Source organism: Rhipicephalus sanguineus, chromosome 6, assembly GCF_013339695.2.
Source record: "Rhipicephalus sanguineus isolate Rsan-2018 chromosome 6, BIME_Rsan_1.4, whole genome shotgun sequence".
NCBI lineage: Eukaryota > Metazoa > Arthropoda > Arachnida > Ixodida > Ixodidae > Rhipicephalus > Rhipicephalus sanguineus.
Genome location: NC_051181.1, coordinates 133,581,549 through 133,601,675, shown reverse-complemented (window position 1 = coordinate 133,601,675; position 20,127 = coordinate 133,581,549). Strand labels below are relative to the sequence as shown.

The window sequence follows — 20,127 nt, the reverse complement described above, 5'->3', positions numbered from 1 at the left end:
CATGTTAACTTGTCTATACATGTTAACAGGTGTTAATCTCAGTCTTTGTTAACGTACGTGTAAGCGGAGACGTCAACCCAGTTTCTATAAGCTTTCCGGAGGTAGGCATCTAATTATAAGCCAGTTCCTTACGTCCTGTTTCACCAGTTACCATGACTGGTCAACTCAACGCTGCGAGCCCAGTCAGATCTATTTTTACTTATACGGTTGAGAACCGCTTCGCGGATATGTTTTTTTCTGTCTCCTTCGAGACGTACATCAGCGCCGGCGCGCCAGTTTTGAAGACACATTGCAGTAAGTTACTGAGGCCGGCGTAAAGCGGTAAACATTACACATAAATGTTACCCTGTTCTGTACTCTACACACCTTTCCGAGCAACATTTCTGTCATGCAGTGCTAATATTTTTGGCTGGACTAATATGAAGGCATACAAAGAGCAATGTTTCTGCGCTGCTTCTCATCTTCTCCAGCAGCATAAAATGTACATGCGCCATCCACACGAACTACATTTGTCGTCAACGTTATCGGAACAATCGACATGTTTGCACAACGCAAATGGAACGAGGACAAAAGAGAGGACACAACACAGGCGCTGCTCAAGCTACCATTCTATCAAGCTTTGGAAGCACGCGAATGCTGTAGAAGGCTCTCTCTCATTAAGGCTAAAGCCTTAAACGGTTCATTAGAAGGTCCCTCGGCGAAAAGCCGACGTATAGTAAAAAAAGGTCACATGACCACCCGCGTACCACGTGTATAGGGGCTCGTGAGTTGCGCGTTCACTTTTTTTATTTTGTCGTTCTCGTGACTAAAATATTCATGTAAAAGCGGCGTTCACGCAGTATAAGGTACGTTGTAAAATATCCACATCGGATAGTTTTCGCATTCGAGCCCCCTAAGACGAATTCACAAGGAACCCTAGGAGTGTCTTTTTTTTTTTCTTATCTTTGTGACTCTTTGTGAAACATTTTGTGAAAATTTGTTAAACTCTTTGTGAAATATAATGCAATAAGGTAGAAGTCTGGGTCATTTGGTACATAACCAATCGTTGTGTGCTCCACTTCTCTCCTTTGCCCGTCGTCTTCTTGACTGGTTTATTCTTTCAGTGTCTTTGCGAAACCTTCGGACGTCGCTACTCACATCGCTGGACGTCGCTACTCGCAGTGGTCGGCGCTATGCTCATTGGGTCCCTGTGGAAATTTCAATCCATCACAGTGTACAAATTATCAAAGACAGCTCGCTGTCCTCTTCTGTTTAGACTTACGAATGATCTTATTAGTAGACGCGGTACTGCCTTTGTCACTCATGCAATTACCTTGTGACTACTGCTATAGGGGAAGCAACTTGACAACTAAAGTGCGCCCGCGTTTTGTACCATGCGAATGGCAACCGATCATTAGAATCCATATTAGGTTATAGGGAGAACATTCCTATTGCTTGATATTGCCCGCAATATATGGAATACAGATGTAGCATATTTTTTATTACTGTGCTAGCCCAAAGAAACAGGACAACAGAAAGGCACACGAAGACGCACACACAGCGCTCGAAATGAAAAATTCTCGAACACGGGGATTCGGTGGAACCTCCAGCGGCACGACAGTGATCAAGATTTTTTCATCTCTTCAAGCTTCCATCATCTCCTGAACTTCTTCCTTATTTGCATACATACACCGCTACAAACGCACACACAACGCTACAAGTAACACTGAGCATGTGCGTGTGTGCGTGCGTGCGTGCACACTTTGCAACTTGAATCGACAGCTGTAGCATTATTGCGTGGCTACGCAATTGTCAAGGACGTAAGAAGTCGGCAAAGGATCTCTATTCTCGTCACGAGTCATCCGGGGCAGCAAACTGCGCGTCACGTGAAGTGCCCGATAACCGCGCGAACAATTTGATGTGGCGAGGCGGTCTCCACTCTTTTTTTTTCTCCCCCTTTTGCATGCCTGATTGCTGGGCGTAGTACACATCTCGGCCAACGCTTGCTTATCAGAGGAGAAGGCGGCCTTATCGGGAACGCCACTCTCCTGGCCGCTTGCCACAAAAACATTTGCAGCACGCCGCGCTACGACACGTATTGTCGGACGATCGTCTTGGGTATACAAACACAACGTCCTCGCTTCATTTACTCGGTTGGATGCATCCTGGTGAAGCAAGTCGTCGTCCGTTGCAAGCCGTACAACCTAAAACACGTTGCCTGTAACATGCTAGCGTTCTGGGCTTGACGCTCCTACCTGGGGATGGCGCCCGCCAGCCCGCACTTGGCGATGCAAGCTATTGTTGACGCTATGCATTCGGCGCCAGGTCGACTTCTGTGCCGCATGCGGGCTCCCACGGCATGCAGGTTTTCGTGCAGCGTACAAAGGTAAGCTTCTGTGAACACTTTGTTTTAGGTTTGCTGATCTGGTTGTTCTGATCTGGTTATAGATTTTGGTCGTTCGGGCAGTGAAACCTTTAGAGATTCGTGCGTGGCTTGAATGTGTGCCGAAGTTTGCTGACTCGCCACTCGCACTACCATTGCTCCATATGCGTCATAAAGTGGTCAACGGTGGCTACGAAGTTGCACAAACGGCTCAATGCACGGCGCAAGACGCCATGGTTAGATTTAGGATTAAATTCTGTGACCTTACCTCCCAAAGGTACGACATAATTATGAGGCGCACCATAGTGAGGAACATCTTGAACTTCGTTACGGCGCAACACTAGACATTGACAAACGGAGGGAAAATGAACGAACAACACGGCGCTTCCGTTTGTCCGTTTGTGTGGTCCTTCTCATACATCATGTGCAACGCTCTGGCGCCTAGCGAGACTTCTTGCAGCAGATGCGTTCGCACCAAGAAATAGTCCAGCGATTTTACCACTCCTAATACGATTTCTTTTCACCTTTAGGCGCAGTAACAAATGAAGATGCTTCGTTCCTCAGATATAAACAAAGCCCGCCATACGGTCGCCAATAATTTGTTCTGGACCGCTTAGCGTCTCTCTGTTTTCGCTTTCGGTCTTTCAATTGCAGCCCGTCGCGACGCATCACGCGCGGGCTCTTGCCCGGCTCGCGCGAGCGTTTACAGCGGCGAAAGCCGAGCGCGAGACGCACGCACTCACACATCTTGCTGACAGAACTTCTTGCATAGCTTCGACAGCGCTACACTTGATGTATGAAACAGAGTATAGTGTTGCGCTGTAACGAAGTTCAAGATGAGTCCTAACTGGCACAACTTGCCGTCTTGCTGCAATGTAATGAGGAACTTTGGATTAATTTTCACCACTTGGGCTTAAGCATGCACCTATATTTAAGTACACGGCAGTTTTTTTTTTTTTTTTTGCGTTTCGCCCTCGTCGAAACGGCGCAGTGTCCGCCTCAAATGTGGAAGGAGGTACCGGGTTCGATTACCAGTGCTTCCGGAAAGCCCGCCGGTTTTTCAAGTGAGTAGAGGCCAGGTGCTCGGTTGTGTATGGGTTCTCATCGCGAAAGGTGGTCACATAAGCATACCGAAAATCGTATCCAAAACTGCTGTTGAAACTTAGGGCAATACTCGATTCAGTAACTACGCAGCCACTAGGGTGGTCTAGTGCTTGTCGTGCTTAACTGCTGACCCGAAGGTCGTGAGAGTGAACTTCGCCCGCGGGGGACGCATTTCAACACAGGCGAAATTCTAGAGGGCCGTGTATAGTTAGATTTAGACGCACGTTAAATATCACCACATGGTCAAAATTTACGAAGCCCTCCACTACGGCGTCCCTCATAATCATAGCGTGGTTTTAATTTCAATTTATTTCAGACATACATACACAATGTGAAATATGTCCACGAGGTGAGGCAAAATGAGACTAGAATGTCTCCTGACGAGGCCTTCACCCGGACTTACATGTCTGATAGCCAGGAGCAAAACTATTAAAATAATGTTTATTATGAAAATACTTACAGCGCTCATTACACTGTATGCAAATAAGAATGAACATTAAAAAACACACTGGAACATGAATATTAGGAGAAAAGTTTGTACAAACTCTAATGGTGCATGTAGCAGTCTTTGCACATTCTCCATTGTAACACATTTGCACATTGTAACTGTCTTTGCAAATGAAGCACGTTCAGTATGAAGCACAGAGGTAATTCTCTGAATTTTATGAGCCATCATGGAAAAGCTACTATATGTTTGAATGAGGCATAAAAAGTCGTTTTAGTTGTTTTTTGAAACGAGACATACATGAGTTTTCATTGGCCAGTTTGATTAAGGATGGGTGCGCATTACACAACGAAATTATTTGATAATGTATAGTTCTAGTACCGTAGTTAGTTCTTGGTCTTGATCCCGTCAGAGAAATAGTGCGTAGGTTGTATGCCGCTTGTCTGTTTAAATAACTGTTTGAGAAGGCAGTAGTGTCGTGTTTGATTTCGCCGAAAATTAATGTTGCTAAGCAAACCTTGTAAAACTGTGACATAAAACCCCAACAATTCTTATCATCGATTCAAGAGCTATCAGACATTTTTGTATATTTTTTTTTTCTGTTCGAGTGCAATGGACAAAATCTCGGGAACACTGTGTCATCCTTTTTTATTTCGCGGCATCCGTTAAGCTGGAACATGTTTAGCGCAAACATTTCTTGGAAAGCATAGCCAAGCTGCTTCGAAGGTATTGTCTTTATACATCTCTAGCAGTTAGGCGAATATACGCAGTCTGATCATTCTGTTTTCAATAAAGAGCTTTCTCTCTCTCTCGCTTCCCCGCCGCAGTGGTCTAGTGGTGATGGTGCTTGAATGGTAACCTGAAGGTCGCGGGATCGAATCCCAACCACGGCGGCCGCATTTCGATGGAGGCAAAATGGTAGAGGCCGTGTGCTTAGATTTAGGCGCACATTAGAGCCCCGGGTGGTCGAAATATCCGGAGCCCTCCACTACCGCGTCTCTCATAATCATAGCGTGGTTTTGGGACGTAACCCACCTCCCCCCCGCAATTATTATTATTATTATACACTTCTAATACTACAGAAGGTCGTTGACGAAGCTCAGCTACTACCACCGTCCCGGAAGAGAGCGCCTCTTTTCCTGCACTGTGGGTGACGTCATTGAGAGGACAGCAGAGGTGCGGGGTGACAATCTGGCCATTGTGTCCAGTCACCAGTCCATCAGGAAGACATACGCTGAGTATAAGAAGGACGTAAGTGCAATGCTTATCTTTTACTGTCCGTTGCTTCATTCGGGGACCATAATAAGGTAGAGTTAATGAGTTTAGGTCCACATTTATTTATAAAGGATGTCCCAAGTATGACGTACCAAGACTTTTATAACATTACGCGATGCACGTATTGTTCCCTGTACAGGGGAGCATCCTCCCGTAATTAGGGCGATAAATGACATTTAATTATCTAAATATAATTAATTATTTAAAGGGGCCATGACACCTAATTTTGTACCGTATTCCGTGTTACGCATGTTAATCCTTGTGCTTTCACAATCAGGCTGGCGAAATTTTAGCGCATTTGGTCGAGTGCTTAATTTATGAGTGAATATTTTAGAAACATGCGAGCAGCCTGAGAGTTGGGCAACACTGGCGCACTCGCGAGCCGTGACGTTGCAAGCTGCTTGCTGTGCGAGCACCTGCATTCCGGCGAACGATTTTGTTCCATGGTCAGCTGCGCGTGAAAACGAGCTCTTTCAGTTTTTTTTTTTTTTTTTTTTGGAGCTTGGCATTGAAAGTGAGCGATTTGCAGCGGCTGAAACTTTGGTAGACAGACGACAGCTCCGCTGCGTGCTGCACGGGACGTCACACACGCCATGGCAATATGGCGGTCGCCGGCGGGGGGTGGGGTTCATATCCGGCGACATCTAGGGCTTATTTTACACTGAAATACTCTTGTACAGTGCATTTTTCATACACGTATAGGCACGATAGACCCTCTACTTATATTTTTCGGTGAAAACTGCAAATTGATGGGTGACCGTGTCATGGCCCCTTTAACTCTATAAGAACCCTTAAGAATGCACAAAAATGCCGTCATGAGGCATTTTTCTGCATTTTTAAAGGGACACTAAAGAGCAAAACGATTTCTCTCATATTAGTAAAGTACTCTTTCACGATACCAAAAACACCACGCTTGCTGCAAGAAGACGCTTAGTAAGCGAGAAAACGCGCAAAAACAAAATGTGGGTGGCGACGCCACCTTGAAGTTTCCGCACCGTTCGCCGTGACGTCACATGTTTTGACGGCGCCTACTATAGGGACTACGTAGTTCCTAATCGGTAAAAATGAAGCACATTGTCCTCTGAGCGGGCCATAGACTTAACATACCACGTTTGGGGTAATTTTGTTGAGCCGATGGCACCCAAAATACGATAAATACACTTTGAAATCCGTGACGTCACGCGGAGAGATTTCGGCGCGAAATTTAAAAACGAAAATTTGAACTTGATTTTCTCCTCTATTAATAAGCCTATGATGGCGAAATTAACGATATCAGAGTTCCCAGAGCACAATTTATCGATCTAAATCGATTCATTGTTTCTCATTATTGTCCCTTTAAGGGACTTCTGAGGTATTTTCAGCGACGCACTGATAGCCTGCTAATTCTTACCGGCTGATACAGAAAGACCGCGAAATACGGGAAATGCTACGTGACTACCATATCTTTTTGTTTATTTTCTTCTTTCTTCAACTCTGGCGATTTCACAGTGAGCCTGTTCGAGTTTTACTTTACTTCTGAACAACCAATAGGTTGTTCTATAGGAATGCTCCAGCGCTGCTTAACCCTCTCCTGCCATCTGTACTATACATTTTTTGGCAAGGGAAAATTTCGCCTAAGTGCATTGAGGATACTGTGTCGGGATTATAAAATAAAATTTGTACTCTGGAGGAAGTTGGTGGTTATGTTACTGTGAGTACTTGCGACCTTGCCTGAAATCTCGAGCAAGCCATGGCGACAGCGCTGGCGAAGCTGTGACTGCATGCTTTTTTGTTTATTTGCAGATTGACCACTTCGCAGCCGCCCTGATATCGTTGAAGTTGGGCATTGGCTCTAGAATAGGAATAATCGCGCCTAACATGTACGAATGGGCCGTCGTGATGTTTGCGGCTGCCAAGGCAGGATTGGTCCTGGTAAGCGTTCGCAGCGCTGTTGAATGATATTTATTTTGTTCCATACAGCGAATTACTGAAACGTTTGAATTTCAATAGGTGAACGTCAACACGACCTACCAGATTCATGAGCTGGAGCACTGCCTCAATCACGTAAGCATAAGCGGGGTAGTCCACGAAGGTAGCGCTTATTTCTCTCGAATTCGTTTCAGACGGATTGCAAGGCCGTGATATTGTCGGAGCAATTTTCGAAACAGGACTATTACGCTCTACTTCTTAAATTGGCGCCAGAGCTAGCGTCGAGCCCCTTCGGCGATCTCAAGAGTGCGAGGTGTGCTAGCAGGTGACGTCAAAGTAGTGGTGCAAGCGATCTCATTGAAGCATGTCTCGTTTTGCAGGCTACCCAGCCTGAAGTACGTCATAACCGTCGGAGAAACAGTCAAACCGTAAGACTTTCTTCCATTTCTAGCCGCGATGCAGGCTTCAGTGTAATGGAGCCCTAAGAGAATTTTTGTCACGTGACCCACTTTTTCTCTGTTCACAATCGGCTAAAAATTGAACTTGTGCTGTACCAGCTGTAAGGAGTTAAGAAATCTTGAAACAATTTGAATAAATCGCGTACTATGAGCGTGTAGCAATGTGCAAGTCGTTTTGTGGGCCTATAATGTGACCCTGCCTTATTGAAATTTAGCAGCTCGTTTTTTTTTAATTTCTTTGCTAACAGTAATACTGCTCCTTGCCCCATAACGAATGAAAACAAGCAAGCAAATATTTAAGAAGGAACCTCGTGCTTTCTGCAGGGGCACGGTTAGGTTCGCCGATCTGATGGAGTCTGTTACGAACGAACACCTCCGTGCCCTGCGTTGCACTTCCTCCAAGTTGCAGATGGACGACGCTGTCAACCTTCAGTTCACATCAGTAAGAACATCGCTGGCACACATCATTTTTAGAGAGACATGGAGGGGACACGTTTGTTCGTTGAATTCGCATAATCAGTTTTGTATGCGTCATTGCTCGGCCTGTTAGATGTATTTCGGGGGCCGCATTTCAGACCACACTTCAACTGACTGTTCACGCCATTATCACTGTTAGAAAGTGTTTCCCAGTGAAATCGTTAAGTTCTCAAAGACTGCACCATTTGCCTATTGATAATAGCGTCATTGTAAAATTGTTCGGTGTTAAGTTACGGTTAATCGAGGGTTAGTGCTGGACAGTCTCTGATTGTGAATAAAATTATTTTATTTTATTTTCGGTACGACTATTTTGTTGACGGAGCGAAGACGAAGCGTGTGGTGTAAGTGTAAAGGAATCGATGACTTCTTATTCACAAAACGAATTCTACAGGCGTTGCAGAAAGCATTGCATTCACGCGTTGTAAGGCGCGAGCGTCACTCAATTAATTCTTTATAGATATTTTGCGCTGACGAAGTTGTCTTACGCAGGGCACGACGGGAAAGCCCAAGGCTGCACAGCTGTCCCACTTCAACGTCGTGAACAATGCCTACCTTGTAGGCCGGAGGCTCGAGCTTCACAAGCAGGTATACTAAATTGGTAAACATATTTGAAACATGAACAGTGTATACACACGCAAATGCAAAGTTCGCCAGAAGACAGCGTCACCACGATAGAACAACTCCGCCGACTAACGACACACGCATAGCCCCTTGTGGTCAAGGCTGGCTTTTTTTATGTCGAAAGAGCCATAAATAACGGAGGTCAAAGTACTGGTTTTCTGCAAGGGCTTATCGTGTGCGACGACTAATCTTTAATATGAGCCTACTGTAAAACTTTACAGACATGGAAAGTCCCATTACTAAAAAAGGAAGGCTCTAAACCTGCACGCGCGTTCACTGCGCTAAGAAGGCACCTTCGGAGTCATTTATATTTTGTGCGGTTTATTGTGAAGAACAGTCGCTTGTGAAGATCAGACGCTCTACTACGAATATTGTAACCGCAATTGCTTGCTTAAAGCAATTTCGCATGCATAGCGCAACTTTTGAGTAAACGAGCAAATGCTCCATTTCCCTCCTCCTGCCGTAAAGATGAGCATCCCCGCATACCGGCTGTATTTACTCTATAGACAAGTTGTACACGTGATACTGCTGGGGTGACCATTGGGTATATAAACTTCAAATTTTTATCACAACGATGATTTGTTTTGCATGCCTCCCTCAATACGCCACTACTTAATCTTCCACCACAACACTCAATAGCTTATACGGCACGGTCGAATTCTCGCAGGAAGAAGTAATTTGCCTGAACGTTCCATTGATTCATTGCTTCGGCTGCATCGCTGGTACGATTTCGGCGGCCATTTTCGGATCCACGGCTGTGATGCCGGCGCCGAGCTTCAGTGCAGCTGCTGCGTTGAAGTGCATTACAGAGGAAAAGTACGCACGATATTTGCAGAGTTGCAGTGCAGGAGCTGTCGTTCATAATTTGATAAAATGCTTACCCGACGTATACAGGTGCACTTTCGTCTACGGTACGCCGACCATGTACATTGACATGCTACACCACGTGGAGGACGGCTGTTACGACGTTTCATCCATTCGAACAGGTGCGAGTGAAATATAGCGTTTTTTTTCTGCATTTCCTGCTTGATAACATGTCTGTAATAATAACGAGCTAGTAGAAATGATGAATGCTCTCACGTAAGTGTAGTTATAAGGCAGCGAGGACGCATCTTTGGGCCCTTTCGAGCCTTTTTGATGGCGTTCATTCATTCATTCATTCATTCATTATTGTTTGAAAAGTGTCTATGAACAGCTCTAGGCCTTAGTGAAGATGCGGCACACACAAAAAAAGGAAATTAATCAGGGACAGAAATAGGTTCGCCTCAGAAAACAGTCTTTCATTCTCATAAATACAAAATATAGCGGAACAAAACAAGGACAGAGAAAGATGCACACAGGACGACCTCTAGAATTCAACTAGAATTCAATTGAATTATAAGTCAAGACCAACAAGCCCAAATTTCAGCTTTAACTGTGACACTTTCATTCTCTTAAGTTGTTTTCTGGCTGTTGTTCAGCGAATACCTACAGGAGTGCGAAGGAATTGCGCCTTGAATAAATATTCTCGCTTGTTTAGTCCAGAAATCGTTCTTTTTCTCTTTTTATGCTCCAAAATGAGTCTCACTACTGTCGGTGCATTTCTTTACGAACGACAACGTGCCAGCCGTACCACTTTTCGCAGTTAGTGTGCAGAAGGAGTTTTTCAAAAAGGAAACAGGAGAGAGGTGAAAGGCAGGGATGTTAGCTGGTTTAGAATAACCGGTATGCTACCGTGCACAGGGGAAAGGGACGGGGGAGTTTGAAAGTTGGAGGTGTAAAGAGAGAGAGGGAACATACACACATACGTTTACACACAGTTACGGCGTAAACGTCCAGTTAAATGTTTCTTTCTGTTTTTTGGGGGGCGGGAGGTGGGGGAGGGGAGGTGGCGGTGGCGAGCCGCAGCACCACTAAGAAAATGTTTGCAATTACTGTGTGTACAGTTAGCTTATAGCTTACATTGCACATACTTAGTTTATAACCGTATGCAAATAAATAAACTTCGGAGTTGTGACTATAATAATAATTTTCATAATAATAAATGACACCAAACATAAAGCAAACAAATGCCTTCAATAAAAAATAGATTATTTTTCTAATCCACTGCAGTTTCAATGATAAATAAACTTACTAACTTAAAGAGAGTTTTACATATGAAACGTAATATAATCGCAAATGCAGCTGTCATGTCTGGAGCACCATGTCCAAACCACTTGACAAAAGACATCATGGAAAAGCTCAACGCAAAACGCATCCACGTGAGTAACCTACCTCATTTTAGGAGTACAAAAAGAAATTTGCCAGGATTTTACTCCCGAAATTTAAACCGAGGATATCAGGAACGACGAGAGAGTGTGCATTTGTGGAAAGGGGATGTTAAGGTAGAATGGTTGTTTTGGGGTAATGGCCGCATAGTTTCAACACGTGAATGATTTTACATCCCAGGCTAACGTTTCTGGGGGTAGTTTCAAAAGTTGCTATCTATCTATCTATCTATCTATCTATCTATCTATCTATCTATCTATCTATCTATCTATCTATCTATCTATCTATCTATCTATCTATCTATCTATCTATCTTATCTATCTATCTATCTATCTATCTATCTATCTATCTATCTATCTATCTATCTATCTATCTATCTATCTATCTATCTATCTATCTATCTATCTATCTATCTATCTATCTATCTATCTATCTATCTATCTATCTATCTATCTATCTATCTATCTATCTAGTTTTACATTCCGAACAAAACAAATGGAGGGCACCAACCTCAACAGGCGGAACTACAGTCTTCTACGATTTGCTAGTTAACAGTATGTGACAGCTGTAAAACTACAACATCGGTAACAATCTAAGGCAGTTATGTGAGAGAAAAGAGGACCGAATTGCCATTTTTACTAAAAGTAGTACCTTGAATTGAAAAGCGTGCTAATCGAAGATGCAATTCAAATTCTGCTGACGAGCCCGTTTAGTTACTCCCACTAACACATTGCTCTGTCAGTACATTCCTTCAACCATTTCCTTAACGTATCTGTGTGTGCAGGTTTTGTATGGCACAACAGAAACAAGTCCAATGATCGCAGCGAACGACCCTAACGAACCTGTGGATCAGTGGATAACTTCGGTGGGAAGGCCTTTAGACCACGTTGAAGTGAGTATGAACTCGCTCTTTATCTGGTAATGCTTTGCTACGTACAACTTTAATAATCTCACATATCTGGTTATCAACCATACGAGCCAGTGTTCGCATAGTTGTGTTCTGGAACAAATAACAAAGCTTTCATGTTTTGGAGAGTAGCACTAAGGACAACGACAGAAAGGTACATCTCGCTGTTCCTGTTGTTGCCCTTCGCGCTGCCAGCAACTTTGAATCTCAATCAACTTGTCCAGTTCTTTGCAATCGTAAGCGCAACTTAATCACTCTTAATAGCTTTGAACACCTTGTTAGTACCTTTGCGATATTGATGAAGCAGAACACAAAAGAGACGTTAACGCACACATAAGGAGAGACGCACTCAAGCGCTGGAAGTCTAATGTGCTTCGGAAGAACGTGTTGTTGGGCGAGTTTGTGCTTGCTAAGAGACATAATGCAGCGCTGAAACGCAATCACTATCAAGAGGAACACAAGACGACGGGAGCGCCTGTCCCGTCGTCTTGTGTTCCTCTGCTTAGTGATTGTGTTTTAGCGCTGCATTACGTCTCTTTCCAATGTGCTTGTGTGTGTCTTTAGGCGTGGGTGTCATTTGGGCGCTGCTTCATCAACATCATAACTCCCGAACTAGCCGATCAGTATATACTAAGTAACTTCACGATAACTTGGTAATGATGCACGTATATCCAGGGATGGTCAGTGGTCAACACCGTGTCACCCGTGTTAAATAGAAGCTACGGTCATATGATATTAACAGGAGCGGGTCGACTTCGATTGGAAGTTGAGCTTCCTGCACAAGATACATCGATCCAACTCCCCGGAATGCCATTGTGGTCAAGCAGAAGAAAATGTTCGCCATATTCTTTTGGAGTGCGTTAAATACGCGAATGAAAGAGAAAAATTAAAGAAAAAATTAGCAAGTTTGGACAGACGGCCCCTCACATTAAAGAAATTACTTGGACCATGGCCTGAGATGCATTTTCAGAAAAAGGCGAACATCTTCCTGACAGATTTTTTAGTGGAGACCGGACGGGATAAGCGCCTGTGATAAACAGCCAGGGATTGATTTATATGAAATGTGTTAGTGCATATACTGTTAGTAGAAAAGGAAGGTGTGCGGGTGAACAGTTTATGACAGTGTCAACTGCTGCAAGCAAACTGTGTATTGGTATGATTTTTTTTTCGGATTGTTCATGTTTAGGTACCGTTCAGTATTATTCTTTTTTTTTTCACTGCATAACTTCGTGATATGGAGTAGCCGAGGCAATATGGACCTCAACCTCTCCACAGCAAAACAGTTAGAACAGAACAGAACAGAACAGGAGCGGGTCGAATTAGTGTCAAAAGATTTCGGCGCTGATATCAGATATCAAACTACGCGTTCCGGTAATCATTACTGGCGGTGAACCACCGACCTTTGTAAAGGTATAAGGCAGACTTGGCGCACCTATGATTAGGGGAGGCGGCCACGCCCACGCCTCCCCCCCTCCCTTCCTGTGCGCCGGCCTATGCTTGCATGTACATTTTCCCACATTCCGTCCGGTCTGGTCCGAAACTAAAAGACTCAAAGCTCAAGTGAACGAAGTTTACTTACTATTTTTACAGATGGGCATAATATAGTGAACAAACGCGCGCGGGAACCACCCGCCAAAGAACTTGTCCAGCACTGCCCGACCATGGAGCACTGCGCCCGTGTTCCGTTCTCGGGCAGAGGCCTACAACGTACCGCAAAGGGTTAAAGTTGGTTGGGCTAAGCCAGCCCGACAGCCAGCCATTGCTTTAGAGCCGGCTCAGCCTGCCTTGCTTGCTACTCAGTCTAAGCGGCTACCGTAAACGTTAGCAAAGCAGCTGAAACTGTGGCCATCAAGCCTGCTTTTTGTCTTCATAAAGCTAACGCCTGAATGATGACGGTTTCAAGGGCAAGCATTTTTATCGAAATGAAAGTTTCGTAAGAGTACGTAAATATATTCGAGCGCACCACTACTGGTATGCACAATTTTTGCTGCGTTATTTCATTGCGCGTATGTAAAAAGCCGGTACATAAGACAATGTCGACATCGTCCTGTTACACTGTAATTACGACAATGCCGAAACATTGCCCAAAAGAACATTGTACGCAATACACGAGAAGCCTCGGAACGCGAAATAATGTTGAACGTAAATGTTTTTCGATTTCTTTTCAAGGTAAAGATCGTCGACGATAAAAACAGGATTGTTCCAGCCAATCAGAGGGGCGAGCTTTGTGTCCGAGGATACGCTGTCTTCATGGGTTACTTCAAGGAGGACAAGAAGACAAAAGAAGCCATACGCAATGGCTGGTATCACACTGGGTCAGGTCTGCTTAATACTTGCTCTGTGTGCATGAAGGATAAGGCTCAACCGAGCACATGTTCCTTGTACCTGCTGGTTTAGTGTCCTTGCACAGTCAAACTAATACCTGTGAATGTTTCTAAAGCACACGACAAAATCTGACTGTAAATCATGACGGTTTCCATATAAGGCCATATATGACGTTGGTCCGTCATTCACGCCACTAACCCAATTAAACACCCGTAATTAATACTATCTGATATATACGTATACCATTTTCTATTGTCTATTTTTTATTTCATGTTGCTCTAATGTCGGGGTGATAGAGCTGTACGTAAAGCGGGTTAATGCATTCAGGCAAAAGTGCAAAACAGCGGAAAAGTAAGAAAAAACTTGGCAGTAAAGCACAATATTCAGCATAAGAACTCGCGCCTATCACAACTATAGTTGTGGTCATGGATCGGCAAACTCACTCATGAGTCGACTCACACAGACTCAGATCGGACCGTGAGTCTGAGTCTGAGTGGGTCCGGGTGAGTAATATTTTGGTGAGATTGAGTCCGAGTGAGTCCGGTTGAAGAAATGTTTAGTGAGTCTGTGTCCGAGTGAGTCCAGTTAAGAAAAATATTGGTGAGTCTGAGTCCGAGTGAGCCCTAAGCGCAAAATATATTTCTTGAGTGAGTCTGAGTGAGCTCTAACTTTTTTGCAGACGTATGGTTGTGATAGACATGAGTTCTTCACAACGAATGCACAACAGTTCTCTATGCAACCAGAACACACGTGCTGGTATAATAGTGCATTCACCTGCTAAACGCGTAGTCACTGATCCCCTTTTCCAGCTGTCACGGCTGAATTTTAACGGGGTCGGTATGCAAGAACGCTTGCACACTGATATTTAGATACAGGTTAATGAATCCTAGCAGCCAAAATTAGTTCAGATGTGCTCTCTACGGTATGGCTCGCATACTGTGTGTCATCCGGAGACGTTAAACCTCGTGATTCCATTTGATTTCACAGAAGGATGCGAAAAGAAGTGACGCATAGCACAGGACATGACGTCTTGGTACACTTTAAATATTACGTATGCAGTGGGATCACCTATTGAAGTGAAGAATTCGATAATGTCCACCTGATGGGGACCCCCAAGACGAGTGTATTTTTTTTTATATCTAGAGGACGAGATCGCGATCCCAGCACAGAAACGATTCAGGCAAAGAGGCGCCCGCTACCATGTACCCATGAACGCATAAAAATGGACACCTGTTCGACTGGAATGCTCGTGATTGGGCAAGTTACAAGCAGCGCGAAGGAAAAAAAAAAAAAGAAAAGCAAGCGAAGCTTGGCATGTGCGTGGCTGACGTACTACTTTTCTTTCTTTCTTTCTTTCTTTCTTTCTTTCTTTCTTTCTTTCTTTCTTTCTTTCTTTCTTCGTATCGCGTTGCGCAATGCTCCCTCCTAACTTGTTCCTTCCTCCATGCCGGCAATTGGACCTTCATCCACGTGCTTAGCAGCGCAACACTCCAGTAGCTACAGGCAACAACGGCGATCATGCGTTCATATCCAAGCAACAATGTGGCAACGTGAAATGACACGTGACCTCGATAAAAGGTCAGATTGTTATATCAGAAACGGCTAACCGCCCACAAGCCCACGATCGAGAGAGCATCAATTATTGGAAAACGACGCATACAAATACGCGTGGGACCGGCACACCTTCGAAGGCCGTGTTTCTGTACTCTCGCCGACGCCGGGTCTTTCACGTATGGCGCCGCCGCCGCCGCCGCCGCCACCGCCACCACCAAAGATACAAAGCTGGCAACAATCTACTCTCGCAAAAATGAAATGCCGAGAGAGAGGCAGAGATAATGTACAAGACAAAAGATGTGAATTTCATGACAACCATGAAATGCGTGTGAACTCACCCAGCTTGAGACAACTTTCTCGTGGACCTCGCACTTACTAAACTCTTACTAGCCAGGCAGTCCGTTTTACTCTTTTCTTTCGAATACCGTGCAAGTGTGCGAGCGTGGTTTCCCAAAAATGGTGGATACAAAGTGGGCACCTCTCGCATTGTGCAGTGACGGCGCCATGATGGCTGAAGACGGCCGGGTGTCCATCCTGGGTCGCATGAGAGACGTGATCGTGCGCGGCCATGAGCATGTCTATCCGCAGGAGATCGAGCACTTCCTCTACACTCATCCCGCCGTGCAGGAGGTGCAGGCGAGTGAACACCGATTACAAGTTAGGACACCGGTAATGCGGCTGTGAAGTCACAAAGCTGATGCACCGGATAGCAGTCTACATAGCATTACTGTTTAACTAACTTTATTTCAGATAGGTCGCAATGCTGAATTCATGTCACCGTCATGCGCTCTATCTATGTTCATAAAGAAAGAAGGGAAACTGTTCGAGGAGCTCGTTTCCTTGTTAGACACAATCACTTGAATCCAACAGGCCGAGGAAAGCATAAGAGACGGGTTGTTTTTTAACTGTACAGCGTAGTAATTATGACATAAATTCAAATGAATTCAAGTGTACGAAAAAACACCCTTTCCGTCGGTGGGGCCCGAACCCACAACCTTCGCATCTCTTCTGTGACATATAGGGATTCTATTGTAACTATACATAGATTTCCCCGATGGCATCAGCTGAATTTTTAAACTATTTTTGGCACGACGCTACTATATTACTTCTCGCATGATCCACTCACAATGCACGGCTGTTACTAGTGCATAGTGAGCATATAAATAGTTATCTATGACAATGTTTTTTGGACAGTCAGCGCTTCGCTATCAGAACGGGTGCTTCTGATGTACGAACTTTAGCTTAGTAACCGGTTTTCGTATTGTATAATGTTGTCGGCTTCGCAGCCTCATGGGAGATAACATATGAATAAAAATCAAAGCAGCATTTCCGCACTGCTCCAAATAAATAATTATATTTTCTGCGACAGTTCATAATAGTGCACTTATGTAGCTAATGCGCATTTACACAGTTAGAAGCGGCGTTCATAGTTATATAATACGGTAACATGGTGTTGTCAAAAAAAAAAAAAAAGCCAAAGATCCTTGAGCCGACCTTATATATATAGCCCGGATCTAAGTCTCATACTTCGTCACATTTGTCTCACATTTTTGTCCTTATTTTTGTTTATTTTGTTAAGTGACGAGGACCGGCCGGTGCCGTACTAGAGGCGCCAATATCTCGTATTTGTCATTTCAATAAAAAAAGAAAAGATCGTACGATTTCTAGTATTTCCATGTGAACTTGGTGCTACCTCGGGCACTCAAAGTTTATCTATCACACCAGAAACTCAGTATCTCGTAACAACTGCACGCAGGTGGTTGGCGTCCCGGACGAAAGGCAGAGCGAGGAAGTGTGTGCTTGGATTAAGCTGAAGCCCGGATTTAGCCTGAGTCAGGAAGACATAAAAAATTTTTGCAAAAGAAGGGTTTGTGCAACTTTTGAAATTCTTACGCCAGTGCTGATGAAAACTGCTCTATTGATCAATGTTCCTCGTCGTTCGTTCATACGTTTATTCTTCAGTCTACGGGATAGAAAATTAACGTTTTAATCTGAATTCGAAGTTGGTTCAATTATACTCATAGGCGTGCGCAGGGTTCCCTATTAAGGGTTGGGGGGGGGGCAAAGTTTTGTCACGGCGGCCCCCCTCCCCTCCCTTGGTCGAGTCCAATAAACGACATGCTTCACAGCGGATGAAAAAAATGAATCTGAAGCGATGACGTCCTTCTCGCGATTGCCTGCCTTTGGTCCCTGGCTTTCCGGGAGTAAATACGGGAAGCGAACAGTTCTTGGAATTAATGCGCCATCAGAGGCCTTCGGCCGTCATTATCGCCAAAAACAAACGTGGCCATAACCTTTCTCTTTAAACGATGACGAGACAGGATCCCGCTGAGTGAATGTATTGGGAAGACTTTGCACCCCCCCCACCCCACCCCGAGGTGATTACGGGGGTGACTCCCCCCCCCCCCCCCTTGCGCACGCCTATGATTGTACTAGCACATCACCACGATAAAGCGTACTTGTGAGTTGAATTATCTAGACAACGAAATCAAGTCAACGCTTAACTTCGCATCGGCAATGCGCTTTCTTTTGCAGCTAAGCCACTACAAGATTCCAAGATACGTGCTCTTTGTGAGCGAATTTCCCAAGACTGTGTCCGGGAAAGTGCAGAAACACGTCATGAAAGAAGAGAGCCGCAAGATACTCCACTTATGAGACCTGCACAATATTCTTTGTACAGTAAGGATTGTGAAACGTTTTGCTGTATATTAGTGTTAGAACGTGTAAATAAGATCGTTCTAATGTGTACGTGCATGGTAAGCCTCACATGAGGGAAAACATAGAGGAGAAAAGCTTCACGTTAAAAATCCTACTTTTTACAGCCAGCACAACCCATGCCATGTTTATTTAATATTGGGAGACATCAAATCAACTATGAAACACAAAATACGTGCATATGGGTCTGAAACACGCACAAAGTGAAATTGTATTCGTCCCCCATTAAGATGATGCACATTTGAATGCATACAGGGTGTCTTTAGCAAAGTTGCTGTTCGTCTACTTTTGAACATTTCTTTTGTAAGTTAACTTGCGAAGTACTTATTGCACAAAAATTGCGTCAGTGGTGGAAGAGAACAGGTGACCGAACACCGTATAGGTCTCGTGAGCCTATGTTACAGCGCTACTGTTTATTTGCTGTTGCTTTAAGGTTTGGTAACTTAGCTGGGACACTCCGAACGGCCATTTGCGCGAAGGGATCACAGTTCACTTACACGGAAAAAGGCAGCTATAGGTATGCTATGTGCGAGTAGCATCAATTAAGCTTATATATATTGTTACGAGGAAGAACACATACACGGAACACATATACGGAGAAGAACATGTTGTTACGGGGAATTGTCCGAGGGGCTCGTTTTTTCTGTATTATACACAACTATATATAATATGCCTCTGTCGGTTTCACTAGTTGTGTATATACAGAAAAAACGAGCCCTTCGGACAATTCCCCTGATTTCGTACTTTCATAGCGAGGGCTTAGTCCCGGCAGACTTGATGCCTTAGGTGGCATGCGAGGACTTATTTGTCAGCCGCCACCTCGTGCGAAGATCACGTGCCTCGTGACGACCTCTGGCAAAAAAAAAAAAAAGGAGTCTTCCTCACTCGCCGCCTGGGCATCTAGTGACGTTGGATAACAATCCCAGGTAATAAGCACGCATAAACATCCTACGAAAATGTGGACGAGGGAGCGCACTCCGTTGTAGCTCAAATGGTAGAGCATCGGGAACGTCATTCGAAGGTTGTGGGTTCGGATCCCGCCGGCGGAAAGGGTGATTTTTCGTCGACTTTATTTCTTACACGCCACGGTGTAAGAAATACATTTGTTATGGTGCTCGACTGCTGACCCGCAGGTCGCGGGATCGAATCCCGGCCGCGGCGGCCGCATTTTCGATGGAGGCGGAAATGCTCGAGGCCCGTGTACTTAGATTTAGGTGCACGTTAAAGAACCCCAGGTGGTCGAAATTACCGGAGCCCTCCACTACGGCGTCTCTCATCATCATCATCGTGGTTTTTGGACGTTAAAGCCCAACATGACATGACTTCAATTCTTTTCCATTTAAGAGAGAATAATTACACTACATTCTTAGTCAGGCCCGCTTAAAGAGCTAGGTATAGCCAAGAAGCCGGACATTTTTCTTCTGGTTTCCTGGATATAGCCACCATTTGACCAGGACCTGATTAAGAGTGTACAGTTAAGAAACAACAAATAATGTCCCATATGCTTTCATTGGTTTAATTCTCTGTCGGTTCCATTAGTTGTGTATACACATGAGCGTTCGCAGGGCTCGTCATTAGAGGGAGGCCAAGTTTCACAGCAGACATTAATTAAGGCATCAATTAAGGCTAATGTACAGAAGCACCACATTACGTGAAAAATGGAACAATAATGAACACAACATCTTGTAGGCGAGTGATACGAGCTTAAGCTGTAGTACCAACATTCCGC

General features: G+C 44.5%; 1 protein-coding gene across 2 annotated transcripts; it reads left to right on the top strand.

Moving 5' to 3' along the window:
* The first annotated feature begins 2,079 nt into the window (after positions 1–2,079).
* LOC119396459 (medium-chain acyl-CoA ligase ACSF2, mitochondrial) lies at positions 2,080–18,490 on the top strand. Of its 2 annotated transcripts, XM_037663674.2 has the most exons (16): positions 2,080–2,365; positions 4,994–5,162; positions 6,969–7,097; positions 7,176–7,229; positions 7,289–7,407; positions 7,475–7,522; positions 7,877–7,994; positions 8,519–8,614; positions 9,318–9,466; positions 9,545–9,636; positions 10,814–10,890; positions 11,682–11,789; positions 13,974–14,119; positions 16,178–16,319; positions 17,440–17,550; positions 18,219–18,490. In XM_037663674.2, exons 1-16 carry the CDS (start codon positions 2,241–2,243, stop codon positions 18,336–18,338), a joined length of 1,803 nt encoding a protein of 600 aa, XP_037519602.1. In that variant the 5' UTR covers positions 2,080–2,240; the 3' UTR covers positions 18,339–18,490. The 2 variants fall into 2 exon arrangements, with proteins under 2 accessions (XP_037519602.1, XP_049273068.1); XM_049417111.1 differs by lacking the exons at positions 17,440–17,550; positions 18,219–18,490 and having other exon boundaries at positions 2,082–2,365; positions 13,974–14,124; positions 16,178–16,320.
* The last annotated feature ends 1,637 nt before the right edge of the window (positions 18,491–20,127 follow it).

Bases quoted from the DNA above. Each gene is read 5' to 3' on its own strand.
- LOC119396459 (XM_037663674.2), top strand. From the start codon at position 2,241: ATGGCGCCCGCCAGCCCGCACTTGGCGATGCAAGCTATTGTTGACGCT. The intron at 9,467-9,544 runs GTACGCACGATA...CGACGTATACAG, and splicing joins AAGTGCATTACAGAGGAAAA to GTGCACTTTCGTCTACGGTA. The intron at 17,551-18,218 runs GTTTGTGCAACT...TTTCTTTTGCAG, and splicing joins AAAATTTTTGCAAAAGAAGG to CTAAGCCACTACAAGATTCC.